The 19,982-nt window shown below is 44.3% G+C and overlaps 1 protein-coding gene across 5 annotated transcripts in view; it reads left to right on the plus strand.

The window, feature by feature from the left end:
* Positions 1-19,982, plus strand: part of madd (MAP-kinase activating death domain) — a 248,446-nt gene that overhangs the window by 91,691 nt on the left and 136,773 nt on the right. For all 5 annotated transcript variants that reach the window (XM_059975345.1, XM_059975346.1, XM_059975347.1 and 2 more), the window contains exons 8-9: positions 11,989-12,167; positions 13,651-13,886. In XM_059975345.1, coding sequence (XP_059831328.1) covers positions 11,989-12,167; positions 13,651-13,886 — 415 coding nt within the window. The remainder of the gene's footprint in view (positions 1-11,988; positions 12,168-13,650; positions 13,887-19,982) is intronic.

Genomic DNA, 19,982 nt, shown 5'->3' on the forward strand with positions numbered 1-19,982 from the left:
GGAAGGAAAAGTCGCTACTTGTCTGGGACGCATTCAAAGTGCAGTTGTCAGGTGAGACAATAGCAGCATAGAAAGCTGAAAATACAGACATTGCAGTCATCCCTGGTGGTTTGATCTCCAGCCACTAGATGTGCGTTTAAACAAATCATTCAAAGAATTCATGCGTCAACAGTGGAACGAATTTGACTCAAAAACAGCCAATAAATACGACCTGTATTCCATGTACTCATTTTTCCAAAATTGGCCGACCCCCTAATTTTAGGATTCGTGGCTTATACACCGGAAGTTACGGTATGTGCAGCCTTCAAAATGCCCCCATATCATCTTCCCTTCCCTTTGCAAGTTTTTTTACTCGTTCATGAAGGTCTGTTTAAACCTATGTGACTGGGATGTGTTTGGAATATTAAGCCTGTTTCAGCCTCTACTTGCTGTCTAATCAACACTCCCAGAGTAGGTACGGTACAGTTAAATGCTAAGCCAGACTTTTATTCCGTTACCACTGACGGGGACAAATTATCCCAGTTTAGAAATAAGGATAATGTCTGCTGCAGACTGAGGAGTTCATTATGTATTGTGCCAGTTGTTACCAAATTGTGAAATTAACGTCTCCACTTGCTTTCAAACTTTTAACTTTTGATCTAGATCAATAGAAGATTTGGCAAATAGTGTTCTTAAAATATATTCACACTGTGCATTGATAAATTCTGTCCTTTGTTGATCAACTAACCATGAGTGAAACAAGGGAACTTGCTTCAGGAAAGCAGTCTATTGTCCATTTCAGTGGTCACCCAACAGACTTGATGTTTCATGATCTTTGGTTCAAACCTGCAGATGCTCCCGTAGTCTGTTGATATGATAGAATTTCCATAATCCACAGGCAAATGATGAATACTTTCAGAATTTCAGCATTCAACTCTTGGTCTTTATCAGTAGAAGATATGGGAAAGTGTGTTCTGGAAGTTGCTTAGCTACCTTTATTTGACCTCTGCATTTGGAAATGGTAGCTAGGTGGCTATTGTGATAATACAGGTGCTTGATGCTTTTCAGTGATTCTCCACAGATGTTTGTCCTGGTGGCTGGGCTGTGGTGGGGTGGTGAGAGGAGAGACATTTGCTTACCAGGCTTATGCAGAATCTTGGTAATGCTGATAAGTGAGAGTCCCAGGCGATGATGGGGACTGAGATTACAGAATACTCTCATTTTACTAAGGTTGTACATTTATCAGCTTACTGAAGCTGACAGTGCTGCTTTCAGTAATAATTTTGAAGTGAAGACATTAGAAATTGAAGAATTGACCATTCATTTTCAAACACTGAAAGAAGTAATGGATTGGAACTGACATCCCAGCAAGATGGATGGTAAAGGGGTTTGGGAGATTTCATGCTTGACATCAGAATGAATAGTAAACGGAATTGGTCTCCGATCAGGTGTAGGCATCCCAAAGGAAGGTAAACCTTCACAAGATAACCAGGGAACCCAAAGGCTTCATGCTGGGAAGTTAGTGTATGAATGAGCATTAAATGCTGCTCTGTACGTTTGTCCTGGTTCTGACGGGGCATACAATAAAATAGGTTGAAGTAGCATGGTTTCACTGCCTGAGAAATCTGTTGGAATTTTTTGAGGAAATAACAGGCAAGATAGACAAAGGACTCAATGGGTGTTCAAGAAACACACACAAAATGCTGGAGGAACTTAGCAGGCCAGGCAGCATATATATGGAAAAGAGTGCAGTTGACATTTCGGGCCGAGACCTTTCAGTGGATGTTCTTTACTTGGATTTTCCAAAGACCTTTAATAAAGTGCCGCACTCAAGGCTGCTGAACAAGATAACACCTAATGGTATACAGGGAAGATACTAGCATAAATAGAAGGTTGGATGATTGGCAGAAGGCAAAGAAATTGTAGGTCATTTCTAAAATGGCGCCGCAGATGGCAGCCTCGGTGCCGAGCTCTCTGGCTTTTTGTGTGTTTTTGTGTCTTTTTATTGTTTTTGTTCAAGCGGATTCAGTCATATTCAGCAGGGATGAACTCCTGAACATCAGGCAGCTCATTAACAACTACCTTCCAACTTTCCACTCTGACCCGAATAGTTTTTCTGAGATCTTGGTCGGCAGAGCAGCGGCTCTGTATGGATTATGGAAGAGTCGTGAACGAGGGAAGAGAGCCGGTGCGCTTGTTAAACTGAGACTGCGGGGATTCTGCACCGCGCTCCCAGCGATACACCTCGCCAACCTTCGCTCTCTTCCTAATAAGTTGGACGAGCTGCTTCTTCTGACCAGAACCAGTAGAGACTTTGCGAATTCTGCGGCTCTTTGTTTCACTGAAACATGGCTCAGTGATTCCGTTCCGGATGGAGGTCTGCACATCCCCGGCTTCCAGCTGCTGCGAGCAGACCGCGTCACGGAGTTATCGGGGAAATCAAGGGGTGGTGGAATCTGTTTTTACATCCATGAAGGCTGGTGCACTGACGTTAAGGTTCTTCACAGACACTGCGACCCGAACCTGGAGTTTCTCGTTCTGAACTGTAAGCCTTTCTATTCACCGCGAGAGTTTTCCTCATTTATCCTTGTCAGTGTTTATGTTCCACCTCAGGCCAACGTGAGCGAGGCCGTTCGGCAGCTGGTTGATCATATTATGTGTTTAGAACGGGAACACACAGATTCGCTGTTGATCGTCCTAGGAGATTTCAACAGAGCTAAACTGAATCACGAACTCCCGAAATACAGACAACATGTTAACTGCCCCACCAGGGATAGTAACACTCTGGACCACTGTTATACTATCCTAAATAATGCTTACCATTCTATTCCCCGTGCAGCCTTGGGACTCTCTGACCACTGTCTGATCTACCTTATCCCAGCCTATAGGCAGAGACTTAAATCTGCTAAGCCTGTGGTGAGGACAGTGAAGAAGTGGACCAGTGAGGCGAAACAGCAACTTCAGGACTGCTTTGACACCACTGACTGGGGTGTCTTTGAACCTGCAGCCACTAATATACATGAAGTGACAGACACTGTGACATCCTACATCAGTTTTTGTGAGGATGCATGTGTACCCACAAAAACTTTCCGGGCCTTCGTCAACAATAAGCCATGGTTTACCCCCAAACTCAGACATCTTCGCCAAGCTAAGGAGGACGCCCACAGGAGTGGGAATAGGGCCCTGTACAGGCTGGCCAGAAATGCACTGACCAGAGAAATCAGAGTGGCCAAGCGGCTCTACTCCGAAAAGTTGAGGAATAATTTCTCAGCTAACGACTCATTGTCGGTGTGGAGAGGCCTGCAGGAGGTCACTGGCTACAAGAGACGCACTGCCCCCACTGCTGAGGTTAACAAAGCTTTGGCTGACGACCTTAATACCTTTTACTGTAGATTTGAGAGGGTCCATCTTACACCTGTCCCTCCCCCCTCTTCGGTCTCTCTTCCTGCCTTCCCTCGACCATCACTCACTGGCACTCATCCCCCAATCACTGCAATCACCTCCCCACCATCTCTGCCCAGCCCCCCGAGATCACAGCTTAGAATCAGCGAAGGAGAAGTATGTCGACTGTTCCAGCGACTTAAGACCGGAAAATCTCCAGGCCCAGATGGGGTCTCCCCCTCCTGTCTACGAGCCTGTGCTGATCAGCTGGCTCCCATCTTCACTCAGCTCTTTAATAGATCTCTGGAGCTGAGTGAGGTTCCGACTTGCTTCAAGCGCTCTACCATCATCCCAGTCCCCAAGAAACCCACCATCACAGGACTGAACGACTACAGACCTGCAGCATTGACATCTGTGGTCATGAAATCCTTTGAACACTTGGTGTTGAACCACCAGAAGACCCTCACCAGCAGCCTGCTGGATCCCCTGCAGTTTGTCTACCGGGCAAATAGGTCAGTTGACGATGCAGTCAACCTGGGACTGCACTATATCCTGCAACATCTGGATCGTCCTGGGACCTATGCTCGGATGCTGTTTGTGGATTTCAGTTCGGCGTTTAACACCATCGTCCCTCATACCCTCTGCTCCAAATTGTCTCACCTCGCTGTGCCACCTGACCTCTGCGATTGGATTTACAGCTTCCTGACCAACAGAAGTCAGCAGGTAAGGATGGGACAGGTCACCTCGGATACTCGAATCACCAACACCGGTGCCCCCCAGGGGTGTGTCCTTTCTCCACTGCTGTTCTCCCTCTACACCAATGACTGCACCTCCTCCAACCCCTATGTGAAGCTTTTGAAGTTTGCAGACGACACCACCGTCATCGGACTCATCCAGAACAGTGATGAGTCTGCATATCGACAGCAGGTGGACCAACTGGCGCTCTGGTGCAGTCGGAACAATCTGGAGCTGAACACGCTCAAGACAAAGGAGATGATAGTGGATTTCAGGAGACATCCCCCCGTTATGTCCCCCCTCACAGTCCTCAGCAGCCCTGTGTCCACCGTGGAGAACTTCAGGTTCCTGGGAACCACCATCTCTCAGGATCTGAAGTGGGAGCAGAACATCAGCTCCATCCTGAAGAAGGCCCGGCAGCGGATGTACTTCCTGCGGCTCTTGAGGAAATATGGTCTGCCTCAGGAATTGCTGCTGCAGTTCTACACTGCAGTCATTGAGTCTGTCCTGTGCACCTCCATCACTGTGTAGTTTGGAGCCGCCACCAAGCAGGATAGAACCAGACTACAGCACACAGTGAGGACTGCCGAGCGCATCATTGGAGCCTCCCTGCCCTCTATTGTGGACCTGTACTCTTCCAGATTGAAGAAGAGGGCGGGGAACATCATAATGGACTCCTTCCATCCTACTGTTTGAACTGCTTCCGTCTGGTAGGCGCTTCAGATCCCTCCAGACTAAGACTAATAGGCACTGGAGAAGTTTTTTCCCTACTGCGGTCACTTTGCTGAACAGTTAACTGCCGGTTAACTGTTGGCTAACTATTACTTGGATTGCACTACCTGTGTGTATAATCTATATTTTCATTTATATTTATCATTATTATTGTTATGAGCAGAGAGACAACATCTACCGGAAGTAAATTCCTTGTATGTGCACAGGTACTTGGCGATTAAAGTCTGATTCTGATTCTGATTCTGAAATAAAGGGGGCCTTTTCTGGTTGACTGCCGATGACAAGTGGAGTTCTGCAGGGATTTGTGTTTTTTTTTGGGTCTGCTACTTTTCAAGTTGCATGTTAATGATCTGCGTAATAGAATTGATGGCTTTGCAGCCAAGTTTGTGAATGAGTCAAAGATAGGTGAAGGAGCAGGTAGTGTTGAAGAAGCAGTGTGTCTGCAAAAGGCATAATTTGTACAAAGAGGATGGGTTGTACTTGAATCTGAGGGGGACCAATATCCTGGCAGAGAAGTTTGCGAAGGCTGCTGGGAAGAGTTTAAGCTGTGGGGTGGGAACCAGACTGAAGAGACAGAGGAAGGTGTGGTTGGCTCACAAATAGAGAAAGCTTGGAGACAGTGCGAGAGGGAAGATAGGCAGGTGATACAGAAAGAATACGCTCAGACCGATGGTTTGAGATGTGTTTGTTTTAATGCAAGGAGTATCATGAACGAAGTTGATGAGCTTAGAGCATGGATCAATACTTGGAACTATGATGTTGTGACCATTACAGAGACTTGGATAGCTCAGGGGCAGGAATGGTTACTTAGAGTGCCAGGTACTTAGATATTTCAGAAAGGACAGGGATGGAGGCAAAAGGTGAGGGCGTGGCACTGCTGATCAGAGATGGTGTCATGGCTGCAGAAAAGGAGGAAGTAATGGAGAGATTGTCCACAGAGTCTCTTTGGGTGGAAGTTAGAAACAGAAAGTGGTCAATAATTCTACCAGGTGGTTTTTATAGACCACCCAATAGTAACAGGGACATCAAGATGCAGATAGGGAGACAGATTCTGGAAAGGCATAATAATAACAGGGTTGTCGTGGTGGGAGATTTTAATTTCCAAAATATTGATTGGTATCTATCTAAAGCAAGGGGTTTAGATGGGGTGGGGTTTGTTAGGTATGTTCAGGAAGGTTTCCTGACACAATATGTAGATAAGCCTACAAGAGGCTGTACTTGATCTGGTTTTGGGAAATGAACTTGGTCAGGTGTACGTTTCTCAGTGGAAGAGCATTTTGGAGATAGTGATCACAATTCTTTCTCCTTTACCACAGCATTGGAGAGGGATAGGAACAGACAAGTTAGGAAAGTGTTTAATTGGAGTAAGGGGAATTAGGAAGCTATCAGGCAGGAACTTGGAAGCATAAGTTGGGAGCGGATGTTCTCGGAGATGTACGGCAGAAATGTGACAAATGTTCAGGGGATATTAACATGGCGTTCTGCATAGTTATGTTCCATTGAGACAGGGAAAGAACTGTGGTGTACAAAGGCTGTTGTAAATCTAGTCAAAAAGAAAAGAAAAACTAACAAAAAGTTCAAAAAACTAGATAATGATAGAGATCTAGAAGATTATAAGGCTAGCAGGAAGGAGCTTAAGAATAAAATTAGGAGAGCCAGAAGGAGCCATGAGAAGGCCTTGACGAGCAGGATCAAAGAAAACCCCAAGGCATTCTACAGGTATGTGATGAGCAAGAGGATAAGATGTGAGAGAATTGGGCCAATCAGGTGTGACAGTGGAAAAGTGTGTAAGGAGGAGATAACAGAGGTACTTAATGAATACCTTGCTTCAGTATTCACTATGGAAAAGGTTCTTGGCTATTGTAGGGACGACTTACAGCAGGTTAAAAAGCTCGAGTATATAGACATTAAAAAGAGGATGTGCTGGGGCTTTTGGAAAGCATCAAGTTGTATAAGTCTCTGGGACTGGATGAGATGTACCTCAGGTTACTGTGGGAGCATTTCAGCAATGCATTTGATAAGGTACCCCACGCAAGGCTTATTGAGAAAGTAAGGAGGCATGGGATCCAATGGGATCTTTCTTTGTGGATCTAGAATTGGCCTGCCCACAGAAGGCAATGAGTGGCTGTAGACAGGTCATATTCTGCATGGAGGTTGGTGACCAGTGGTGTGCCTCAGGGATCTGTTCTGGGACTCCTTCTCTTTGTGACTTTTATGAATGACCTGGATGAGGAAGTGGAGGGATGGGTTAGTAAATTTGTTGATGACACAAAGGTTGGAGGTGTTGCGGATAGTGTGGAGGGGGGTCAAAGTTTACAGCGGGACATTGATAAGATGCAAAACTGGGCTGAGAAGTGGCAGATGGAGTTCACCCCAGATAAGTGTGAAGTGGTTCATTTTGGTAGGTCAAATATGATGGCAGAATATAGTATTAATGGTAAGACTCTTGGCAGTGTGGAGGATCAGTGGGATATTAAAGTCTGAGTCCACAGAACACTCAAAGCTGCTGCGCAAGTTGACTCTGTGATTAAGTAGGCATATGGTGCATTGGCTTTCATCAGTTTGAGCTTAAGAACCGAGAGGTAATGTTGCAGATATATAGGACCCTGGTCAGATCCCACTTGTTTGGTCATCTCACTACAGGAAGGATTTGGAAACTATAGAAAGGTTGCAGAGGAGATTTACAAGGATGTTGCCTGGATTGGGGAGCATGCCTTATGAGAATAGGTTGAGTGAACCTGGCTGTTTCTCCTTGGAGCGACGGAAAATGAGAGGTGACCTGATAAAGATGTATAAGATGATTAGAGGCATTGACCGTGTGGATAATCAGGGCTTTTTCCCAGGGCTGAAATGGCTAGCACAAGTGGCCTACAGTTTTAAGGTGCTTGGAAGTAGCACAGAGATATCAGGAGATATCAGGTAAGTTTTTTACGCAGAGAGTGGTGAGTGCATGGAATGGGCTGCCAGTGATGGTGGTGGAAGCAGATATGATAAGGTCTTTTAAGAGACTCTTGGATGGATACATGGAGCTCAGAAAAATAGAGGGCTGTGGATAACCCTATGTTATTTCTAAGGTAAGGACATGTTCAGCACAGCTTTGTGGGCCAAAGGGCCTGTGTTGTGCTGTAGGGTTTCTATGCCAGAGATGAGTAGGCATTTTGTTAGCCGGGGATGGTGAATCTGTGGCAAAGTTGCTGGGTATATTTAAGGCAGAGCTAGATAAGTCTTTGAGAGCTAACAGCATTGTGAAGGACCCCACACACTCCTCATGCAAACTCTTCTCCCTCCTGCCATTTGGCAAACGGTACCAAAGCATTTGAGCTTTCACGACCAGACTGTGCAACAGTTTCTTCCATCAGACTCCTCAATACCCAGAGTCTAGACTGACATATACATCATTTAATATTATATTGAAACTTGTCCTCTAGTGTGCTTATTGTCCTGTTAATTATTAATTAATTAATTATTGTACTGCCCTGCACTGTTTTGTGCACTTATGTAGTCCTGTCTACTGTAGTTTTTGTATTGTTTTACGTAGTCTAGTGTCTCACATAGTCTAGTGTAGTTTTGTGTTTCATGTAGCACCATGGTACTGGAAGAACGTTGTTTTGTTTTTACTGTGTACTGTACCAGCAGTTTATAGTCAAATTGACAATAAATAGCGACTTGACTTGATTAGTAAGGGATTCGAAGATTATGGGAGAAGACAGAAGAATAGTGTTGAGGGGGGTAATCAGTCATGATTGAATATCGGGGCAGACTTGATTGGTTCTGCTCCTATGTCTTATGGTCTTTTAGTGACCACATGGGTTTCTTCTGGGTGTTCTGGTTTTGTCCCACATTCCAAAGACATGGTTAGGGTCAGTGAATTGTGAGTACACTGGAGATGTGCAACACCTGCAGGCTGTTCCCAGCCAAGTCCTCGGACTGTGTAGGTCGTTGATGCAAATGACACATGTCACTGCGTTTCAGTGTACATGTGGCAAATAAATCTGATCTTTAAAGCTATTCCTGCCTTTGTGACAGCCAAGTCTCTGTAATAAAATCAATGTTCTAGTTCTCTGTAATGACCCATGTTCTAGTTCACCCAAAGGATTTATTATCTATTCCCTATCTCCGCCTGATAGTCTGTACGTTGGCTGCATTTTTATTTGGAAATTGTTCATGTTCCAAGTGTTGTTCCACTTTTAAAGTAGTCTCTGAAGGTGCTGTTCAGGTCTGTAGTCTTAATGTCAACAAAGCAGAGTTGGAAGCTGCTGATTGTGTAACTGGATCTTGAGGGATGAGTTTCGATCTGAGAGCACAGCTTTATATTTCAATTAAGCAGTCATGTACTTCAGGCATTCCTTAAAAGCTGTACTAAGCAGGGATTGCTGGGAATTAGGCACATAGATGGCTTTCACTGGGTGAAGGAGGACTCTCATGTTATTCAGCAGTGATTAACTCTCCAAAGTTTACACTTACCACCAAATTGTGATGTTGCCTTGGCTGCTACAGCTCTCAATTACAGCTTTATTATAGGTAGCAATCCATATGGTTTTGCGTTTTGGTAGACTTACTTTGGAATGTAGACAAGTAGGTTTCCTTATTATTGCCAAATGAACTTGGTGCTTAAGTTGAGTAACCAGTGGATTCAGCTCATGGTTTGTTAATAGTGATCTTGAGCTTCATTTATCATGTAGATCAAGTAAGTTAGAACGTCACTCAGTAAAGCTTTAAGGGCCTCACAGCTATCTTGATGCAATTTAATGTGAAGGTTTTCCTGCACTCTTTTTAATTGCTGTGTTGTGCAAGTCATGTGTTCAAAATCGACCTGTATAAACTATACTCTGTCGGACAATCTTGAACTAAGAGGGTGTTGGTGGATATTTTTATTTTTATGGACTTCTGTTCAAGATGGCTTCTGTGTACAACACTCCTTCAGTTAACATTTCCTGGATAGATTGTGAAACCATATATTTCACTTCTATGTCTTTTTCATTTGCTTTTCATCTTGAATGTGATTGGAGCCTGTGATTTGGAGATCGTTTGGGTGTTTCAGCGCTCTGCAGCCCCCAAGCGGATCCTGGGAGGCAGTATGGGACCTCATGGTGAGCAGGCTATGGGACCGGGCACAAGCGATGCTTGACTCCATTTCACTGAAAAGCAAAGAGGGAGATTGAAACATTGAAGTTAATGCAGGAGGTGGGCGCTGGCAAACTGCTTTCAAAGGGGAAGACTGCCGTTTGCTCGCTAGGGCATCACTCTGCTGTCAGAGAGGAGACGCTGCTTTTTGATCACTGGCTCTTAAGCTGCCACTATGCCCAGAGGATGTTATCCAGGTTTTCTGCATTTTAGATATGACTTAGACTGTAGACTTTTTTCAGTCTTATAGACTAATCACATTCTGTACTTCTTGATTGATCTTTCTCATTGTTTGTAGTGGAGGGAGATTTGGGGGTTAATGTGCTTATTCCATTTTTGTTTTGTGCAGGAGGAGCGATTTTGGGAGGGGATGTTGATAATTGTGCTACCATTCTTTTTGTTAGTTTTGCAGCTATCTGGAGAAGAAGAATTTCAGAGTTGTATATTTGATAATAAATGAACCTTTAAACATTTATATTTATAGATACAATATGGTACAGGCCCTTCTAGCCCACTGAGCCTGTGCCACTCAATTACACACATGTGACTAATTAACCCAGTAAGCAGCATGTCTTTGGAATGTGGGACGAGACCAGAGGAAATCATGTGGTCATGGAGAGAATGTACAAGCTTCTTACAGATGATGGCAGCACTGAACCTGGGTTGCTGGCACAGTAATTGTGTTACACTAACTGCTGCGCTACAGTGATGTGGCATTACTTATGTCTCCCTTTCTGAAGGTGACGGTTAAATAGATATTGCTCTGTATATCTGCTGAGGTATTGCTGGCTTTCGCTACAGTTATTTCCCCTTGGTGGCGCTTGAGATTGGAACGTCATTCAGTTCTCACATTGATGTTGTCCTTTGCATGTTGGGTCTGCATCAAGAGCTGAGTGGAACTATGTGCTGACAAGTAATTTGCAATGATAGAGCTTACTTGTGACACATTACTTGTTGCTAAGGGTGAAGCAGATTCACATTAAAGCCCAAAGGGTACTTAGAATCTTTGTTGTCAGTGGGTGGTGATGGCAAAAGGTGGACCCATGAATGCACCTCCCTCCTATTTGCAGAAAGGCTTCGCTACCTCCTCCATTCATTTGGTCTCTGTTCAATCAGCCTCTGATGGGACAGCAATACCCTATTTTGCAAGATGCCAGCCCTAGTTAGAGTAAAGCTTCCTTTGACTGTTCAGTTACAGCATTTGCTGAATATAAAAATACTAGTTTTTACCTCAGCCATAAGGTGGTCCCGGAGCAGGCACTGTACTGGCTAGATGCACAGTAACAATTCTAAATTGTCCCAGTAAATGCCTGGATTATGCTGTGATTGGTTAGGAAAAGAGTAAATCTGTCCCATCAAATCATTGAAAGGGCAGATGCAGCTCCCTTAAACTATCCCATGAAATAGTCCTGCCAAAAATATACTGTACGTTCCCCAGATTCAGAATAGAAGTTCCTTAGGCACTGCGGACTTCTTAAATGGTGCCCAGTGCTGTGAAGTGACATTGTCTCAGTTCCGGAGCCTGGACGGAATTGACTGGACATGTTAGTGGTGTCTATACCAGGGTCTAGCCTTGTTCCCAGTGGAATTGAATGGATTGCTCCTATAGGTTGTGTTTCATTGGTTGGTTTCAATTCCATTCTCTGTACTGATTAATTTTGTTCCCATGAACATTAGACTGAATGTAACAGTGGGGAGATTGGTGGTGTTGTCTGGCAGTCCTGTTGATCATCTGCCCCTCCCTCTGCACCCTGAGAACATTGCTGCCTCTAAAATTCAGGATAGTGGGGTGTCTTGGAAGGAAGGTGGATGGTGTAGATCTGTTTAATGGAATGAAAGGAGAGGGTCATTTATCTGTCGAAAGATATGGATTCAGTGTGCTCCTTGTGCGTGGGCACAGGAGCATTGCTGCCTCTGTCAGAGAGTTTTGTCAAGGAGGAGGGTGCAGTGGTGGCTGATGCTGTGGTGGTGTTGCAGTGACTGAAGTGGGCTGGTTTCTGTCCTGAGTTCCCTCATGCTGACACTTCTGTACTGTAGGCACTGGCAAGCATGAGCTTGAACACTCAGCCAATCCTCAATCTCGAGAAGTTCAATGAAGCACAGCAACTGCCTCTGCTGACTGGTAGGGCACGCGAAGAGCAGACCTCCACTCCATCTACTGAGTTCAACCCTCTCATCTACGGCAACGACGTCGACTCTGTGGACATTGCAACCCGGTGAGTTTGAGGGTGTGTCTGGGTCTTTGTGCATTCCCCGTGAGTCATGTTAGTAGGATACCTATCTATAGGCCCCTTTTTCCCTGTAGGAATGTTGCCTCAAGTGCTCTGTCATTGTGGTGTATCACAACCACATAAATCCTAATCAGATTTGTTGGGGATTATTGCTGTGTTCTTCAGCTAACCATCTCCTGCAGTTACCTTCAGCAGACCTGCCTTTCTGGGTCAGTTCCCAAAGCCAGAAGTGAAGAAGTTTTTAGCTCTGTTCTAGCTTGGATTTAATCTAAGATATCTGAACCTTGGTTGCTGTCACTGAATAGAGGCATGAAGGGAAATACTGGAACATTAAAATTTGGGAAAATCAAATTTTAAATGGCAGAAGCTCTGGAAACAGGGTGACAGTGTGGTATTTCTGCACACGTCCTACAAAAACAATGCTCGTCCTCTCCCACATCCTCCACAGCTGTTGCACATCATTGAATTGAATTGAGTTTATTACATCCCTCATATACATGAGGAGTAAAAATCTTTACGTTATGGCTCCGACTAATTGTGCAATGTGCAATTTATAGTAATTCATAATAAATAGTTTGTACAACAGCACCGTTAATGTAGCATAAAAATACAACTGCATCAGCATGAATTAATCAGTCTGATGGCCTGGTGGAAGAAGCTGTCCTAGAGCCTGTTGATCCTGGCTTTTATGCTGTGGTACCATTTTCCAGAGAGTAACAGTTTATGGTTGGGGTGACTCAGGTCCCCACTGATTCTTCGGGCCCTTTTTACACACCTGTCTTTGTAAATGTCCTGAATCATGGGAAGTTCACATCTACAGATGCACTGGGCTGTCCGCACCACTCTCTGCAGAGTCCTGCAATTGAGGGAAGTACCATACCCAACCGTGATGCAGCCAGTCAAGATGCTCTCAATTTTCTCCCTGTAGAAAGTTCTTAGGAATTGGGGGCCCATACCAAACTTCTTCATCTGTCTGAGGTGAAAGAGGTGCTGTTGTGCTTTTTTCACCACACAGCTAGTGTGTACAGACTATGTGAGATCCTCGGTGACGTGTATACGGAGGAACTTAAAGCTGTTCACTCTCTCAACCCCAGATCCATTGATGTCAACGGCAAGGCCATTATCTCCATGGCAAAGCCGCTCATTCTCTCACCGTGTTCATTCATTGCTGCTCACTTTCATCATGTACTGCCCAAGGAGAGATTGTTCCTGACCACCACTCCATTCTTTCCACTCTCTGGCCTGCCAGTGTCTGAGTTTACACTGTGATTGTCGCCACGTGTCTTGATTAGATTGCTGTAGTATAGCAGTCAAATGAATGGATGTGATCTTGTGCTCAAGTGAGATTTGCATGCTCAAATCTTCTGTTATGTAGAATGAATGTGTTTTTTACTAGGTTGGACTCCTCTGACTATGGCCGTGCTTGATTCCCCGTTGCTTTCTAACCGGCTGACCCTTTGGTTCACAGGGTTGCCATGGTGCGGTTCTTCAACTCCCCCAATGTGCTGCAGGGCTTCCTTGCCCACACCAGGATCCTCCGACTCTTTCCTCGGCCTGTTGTTGCTTTCCAAGTAAATTCCTTCCTGGCGTCCAGACCCAAGTTGTCCCTATTCACTGAGAAGCTGGCTCGGACTCAGGCTGTGGAATATTCTGGAGAATGGTTGCTGAATCCCACCAACTACACCTTCCAAAGGATCCACAACAGTAAGTTGGGGAGGGTTGCTCTGCACAAAGATGGCGGGTGAGTTTCACAGTACAAATATGTTGCAGCCAGCTTGAGAATATACAATGGAACTGAACTCACCAGCTGTGTCCTTGTTATCAGAAGGGGTGTGGGTTTGAGTTAATTTTAAGGCAGAGACATATTCTTGATAATCAAGAGGGTGAATGATTACTGTTCGCTGATGATTTGAGATTACAGTCAGATCAGCCATGATCTTGCAAGTGATGAAGCGGGTTCAAAGAGCCAGATTACTTCATCCTCCTGTAGTGTCATGAATAGAACTACAACACTCAACTCTTAAGTACAGTCTAACCAATGTAGCGTATGGCTGAAATATGATGGCCCAACTCTTGATGCCTGGCCTATGAAAGCAAGCATGCCAAATGCCTCCTTTGTGTTGCCACTTTCACAGAGCAATGGCTTTGTATCTGGAATTCTCCCTGCACATTAATGTTCCTTAGAACCCTGCCATTTACTCTACGGGTCCAGCCAGATCACCTCACACTTGTCAAGAGGGTGCCATCTGCCACTTTTCTGCTCAATTTTCCAGCTGATCCATGTCTCACTGTATCCTTGGATAACCTTCTCTATCTATGACTGTTCAAACCACCTACATTCTCATTTAAGTCACTTATATGTATTTCAAATAACAAAGGTTCCAGCATTGATCCCAGTGGTAGACCACATTACAGATTTACAAACAGAAAAATACCTATGTACCACTACCCTCTGCATTCTCTCTTGAGTCCAGTTTGCTGATGCACCTTGGATTACTGGTGGCTTAACCTCCCAGTCCAGTCTTATCAAAATCCTGACTGCGGTCCGTGAAAACCACACCAGAGAGTAACAGAACTCTACAACATAGAGACAGGCACTTCAGATTAACACATCTATTCTCACATCAATTGCCTGTATTCATTCCGTATGCCTTGTTCATTCAAATACCTGTCCAGATGCCTCTTAAATATTATTACTTTCCTGACTCCTCTAACTCTTCTGACAATTCATTCCAGATACTAGCTACCAACTAATTTGTGTGAAAAATTTACCACCTCCTCCCTCTCCATTAAAGACTCACAAACTTATACAGATGAGAGCATTCCAACTGGTTGCATCACTGTCTGGTATGAAGGAGCCATTGCACGGTATTGGAAAAAAAAACTACAGAATAAATGAAGCCAGCTTCAAAATAGGTACTAGCCTCCCCAACATAGAGGACACCTTCAAAAGGGCATTCTTCATTAACAACCCCCATCACCCTGGACATCCCCTCTTCTCATTGCTACCATCAAGGAGGAGGTACAGGAGACTGAGGGCCCACACTCAACTTTTCAAGAACAGCTTCTTCCCCTCTGTCATCAGATTTCTGAATGGACATTGCCCACTTTTTTCTTTTTTGCTGTCATTTTGTAGTACACTAATTTAATTATATATATTTCTTATTCTAATTCATAGTTTATTTTATTATGTATTGTGTTGTACTGTTTCCCAACACACTGACTGTGTACTATTTATACCTCTCATGATTTTATAAACCTCTAACATGCCACTTATCAGTCTCCAATCCAATTTGTTCATACAGCCTATCCAATCTGTTCTTAGAACTCAATCCCTGTAAACCCAGCAACATCCTTGTGAATCTTTTTATTTTTATTTAGGGCTACAGTACAGTAACAATGAGCCTGTGCTGTCCAGTAACACTCATGCCCAATTAATCTACTAATTGTTTCACTGAACACCTACTCTTTGTCCGCCAGAAAAAGCAGGATCTGCCAGTGGCCACACATTTTAATTCCATGTCCTATTCCCATTCTGACATGTCTATCCATGGCCTCCTCTACTATTAAGATGAAGCCACACTCAGGTTGGAGGAACAACACCTTATATTCTGTCTGGGTAGCCTCCAACCCGATGGCATGAACATTGATTTCTCCAACTTCTGTTAATACCCCTCCCCCCATTCTTACCCCGTCCCTTATTTATTTATTTATCCCCCTCCCTTTTTTTCCTCTTTCTACCCCTCTCACAATCACTCCTTGCCTGTTCTCAATCTCCCTCTGGTGCTCCCCTCCCCCTAACTTTCTCCCCAGGTCTCCCGTCTCATGATTCTTTCCCTTCTCTAGCTGTGTATCCCTTTTGCCAATCTCCTTTCCAGCTCTTAGCTTCACCCCACCCCCTTCAGTCTTCTCCTATCATTTTGGATCTCCCCCTCCCCCTCCTACTTTCAAATCTTTTAGTATCTTTTCTTTCAGTTAGTCCTGACGAAGGGTCTTGGCCCGAAACGTTGACTGTACTTCTTCCTATAGATGCTGCGTGGCCTGCTGTGTTCCACCAGCATTTTGTGTGTGTTGCTTGAAATTCCAGCATCTGCAGATTTCCTCGTGTTTGCGAACCTTCTAATCCGTATGTTTTTGGAATCTGGGAGGAAACTGGAGCATGCAGAGGAACCCACGCAGTCATGGGGTGAACGTACATTGGCAGAATTGAACCCAGGTCACTGGCATGGTAATAACTTTATGCTAACTGTGCCTCCCCCACTAGCTCAGTTTTCTGCACCCTCTCTAGCACAATCATCCTTTCAGTAGTGTAGCGTGTACATTGCTCCTTGCAGCTCAATTAGTGTGTAAAGTTGCAAAGTAACATTCAAACTTTAATTTTCTGTGCCTTAATCTACATGGGCAAAAATGCCACATGCTGCCTTCACCACTCTATATACCTATGGGAGTTATGGACTTGGGGCGCCTAGGTCTCTGTTCATCAACATTACTTAATGCCCTTCCATTTGACTTCCAAAATGCATTACCTTGCACATGCTGGGATTAAATTTCATCTTCCAACATGCAACAGGAAATCGAGATATGGCATGGTGGATCAAGTGTCCTGCTTTAGTGCTGCATGGCTGTCATTCTTTCTTTCATCAAAAATGTTTGAAGATCGCTGCTGAGTGGTGCTAGAGACAGAAGCAATAAGCAGTTTATAAAGTATATTGGATGCATATGTGCTGTAGCCCAAGTTGTCTGATTAGCTCATTTTAACAGGTACATACACAGGTGTGCACAGGCACACAGGGAGGCACAGACAGAGAAACAGAGACAGACTCAGAGAGACAGACACATTTATTATTTTCTATAATTCTTGGATTTCATGGTGTTTGTTTGGAAGCAACTTTAAATTGAGAAGTAACTTTATATTACCTCCTGGTTGTTTCCACCATCTGAAGAAACATGTCTTTTCCAAGCTGTCTCCATGGGCTGGCATTTGTCCTGATCCACCTGCTATTCGCTAGTGGCGATAATGGAGGGCTACACTTCACATTGTCACAGGAGATTACAATAATGTAAGGTAGGGAAATCTGATCGGATAAGGCTATGTGACAGCTCAAGTTGATATGGATATCTGAACTTTTAATCCATAAAGGAGGTGGATGAAAATGGTAGTTTAGTTCTTCTGACATTCAATGCATGGAGGGTGGTCTTAGCCCTCTCAGAATGCCCAGTCAGGCAGTTTGAGTAGGTTAGGTAGGAAACCTCAGCTGAGATAGTTAGGGTTTTGTACAGCAAGAATTCTAGGTATTGAGGGTTGAAAGTCTTTGGGCATTTCTGGTTATATGTTTGAAACTGAATGGGAAAGAGCAGGGGAGTTTGATAGTCTTGGTCTCTGGATAATGTCAAATGTCTTTAGTAATAATCCTACAACATGGAGTTGTGAAATCACTCATCCTGCTGTTCAGCGATTTCACACAAGACAAAGGAGCAGAAGTAGGCCATTCAGCCCATCGAGTCTGCTCCGCCACTCCACCATGAGCTAAAATATTCTCCCATCTAGTTCCAATTTCTGGCTTTTTTCCCCATATCGCTTCATACCTTGACTAATTAGCTACCTATCAATCTCCTTCTTAAACACCCTCAATGATCAGGCCTCTACAGCTGTATGTGGCGATGAATTCCATGAATCCGCGACCCTCTGGCTGAAAAAAATTTCTCCTCATTTCTGTTTTAAATGGGTACTCTTTAATTCCAAGACTGTGGCCTCTTGTCCTGGATTCCCCCACCAAGGGAAACAGCCTTCCCACATCTACTCTGTCCAACCCTTTCAACATTCGAAATATTTCTATGAGATCCCCTCTCATTCTTCTTTTCTCCAGTGAATACAGTCCAAGAGCCAACAAACGCTCCTCATATGTTAGTCCCTACATTTAAGGAATCATCCTCGTAAATCTTATCTGAACTCTCTCCAACATCAGTACATCCCTTCTAAGATAAGGGGGCCCAAAACTGCACACAGTATTCTAAATGAGGCCTCACAAGTGCCCCATAGAGCCTCATCAACACCTCCTTACTCTTATGCACTATTCCTCTTGAAATGAATGCCAACATTGTATTCGCTTTCCTTACTGCCGATCCAACCTGGTGGTTAACCTTTAGGGTATCCTGCAAGTCCCAAGTCCCTTTGCAGTTCTGATGTTTGAATTTTCTCCCCATTGAAATAATAATCTGCCCGATTATTTCTTCTTCCAAAATGTACAACCGTACATTTCTCAACATTGTATCTCATCTGCCATTTCTTTGCCCAACATTGTATCTCATCTGCCATTTCTTTGCCCAACATTGTATCTCATCTGCCATTTCTTTGCCCACTCTCCTGAACTGACCAAGTCTCTCTGCAACCTTTCAGTTTCTTCAAAGCTTCCTGCTCCCCCACCTATCTTGGTGTCATCCACAAACTTAGCCACAAAACCATTTAATCCATAATCTAAATCATTGATAAACAATGTGAAAAAATGCAGCCCCAATACTGACCCCTGTGGAACACCACTAGTAACCGGCAACCAACCAGAATAGGATCCCTGTATTCCCACCCTTTGCTTTCGGTCTATCAGCCAATGCTCCAACCAGTCCAATATCTTTCCTGTAATTCCATGGGCTCTCATCTTATTAAGGAACCTCTAATGTAGCACTTTATCAAAGGCGTTTTGAAAATCCAAATACACAACATCCACAGCCTCTCCCTTGTCAATCTTATTTGAGATTATAGACAATAGACAATATGTGCAGAAGTAGACCATTCGGCCCTTCGAGCCTGCACCGCCATTTTGAGATCAAGGCTGATCATCTACTATCAATACCCGGTTCCTGCCTTGTCCCCATATCCCTTGATTCCCCTATCCATAAGATACCTATCTAGCTCCTTCTTGAAAGCATCCAGAGAATTGGCCTCCACTACCTTCCGAGGCAGTGCATTCCAGACCCCCATAACTCTGTGGGAGAGGAAGTTTTTCCTTAACTTTTCCTAAATGACCTACCCCTTATTCTCAAACTATGCCCTCTGGTACTGGACTCTGCCAGCATCTGGAACATATTTCCTGCTTCTATCTTGTCCAATCCCTTAATAATCTTATATGTTGGAATCAGATCCCCCTCAATCTCCTTAATTCCAGCGTGAACAAGCCCAGTTTCTCTAACCTCTCTGCGTAAGACAATCCAGACATCCCAGGAATTAACCTCGTGAATCTACGCTGCACTTCCTCTACAGCCAGGATGTCCTTCCTTAACCCTGGAGACCAAAACTGTACACAATACTCCAGATGTGGTCTCACCAGGGTTCTGTACAAATGCAAGAGGATTTCCTTGCTCTTGTACTCAATTCCCTTTGTAATAAAGGCCAACATTCCATTAGCCTTCTTCACTGCCTGCTGCACTTGCTCATTCACCTTCAGTGACTGATGAACAAGGACTCCGAGATCACTTTGTATTTCTCCCTTACCCAACTCTACACAGTTCAGATAATAATCTGCCTTCCTGTTCTTACTCCCAAAGTGGATAGCCTCACACTTATTCACATTAAACGCCATCTGCCAAGTATCTGCCCACTCACCCAGCCTATCCAAGTCACCCTGAATTCTCCTAACATCCTCATCACATGTCACACTGCCATCCAGCTTAGTATCATCAGCAAATTTGCTGATGTTATTCTCAATGCCTTCATCTAAATCGTTGATGTAAATCGTAAACAGCTGTGGTCCCAATACCGAGCCCTGTGGCACCCCACTAGTCACCACCTGCCATTCTGAGAAACAC

Source organism: Hypanus sabinus, chromosome 7, assembly GCF_030144855.1.
Source record: "Hypanus sabinus isolate sHypSab1 chromosome 7, sHypSab1.hap1, whole genome shotgun sequence".
Taxonomy (NCBI): domain Eukaryota; kingdom Metazoa; phylum Chordata; class Chondrichthyes; order Myliobatiformes; family Dasyatidae; genus Hypanus; species Hypanus sabinus.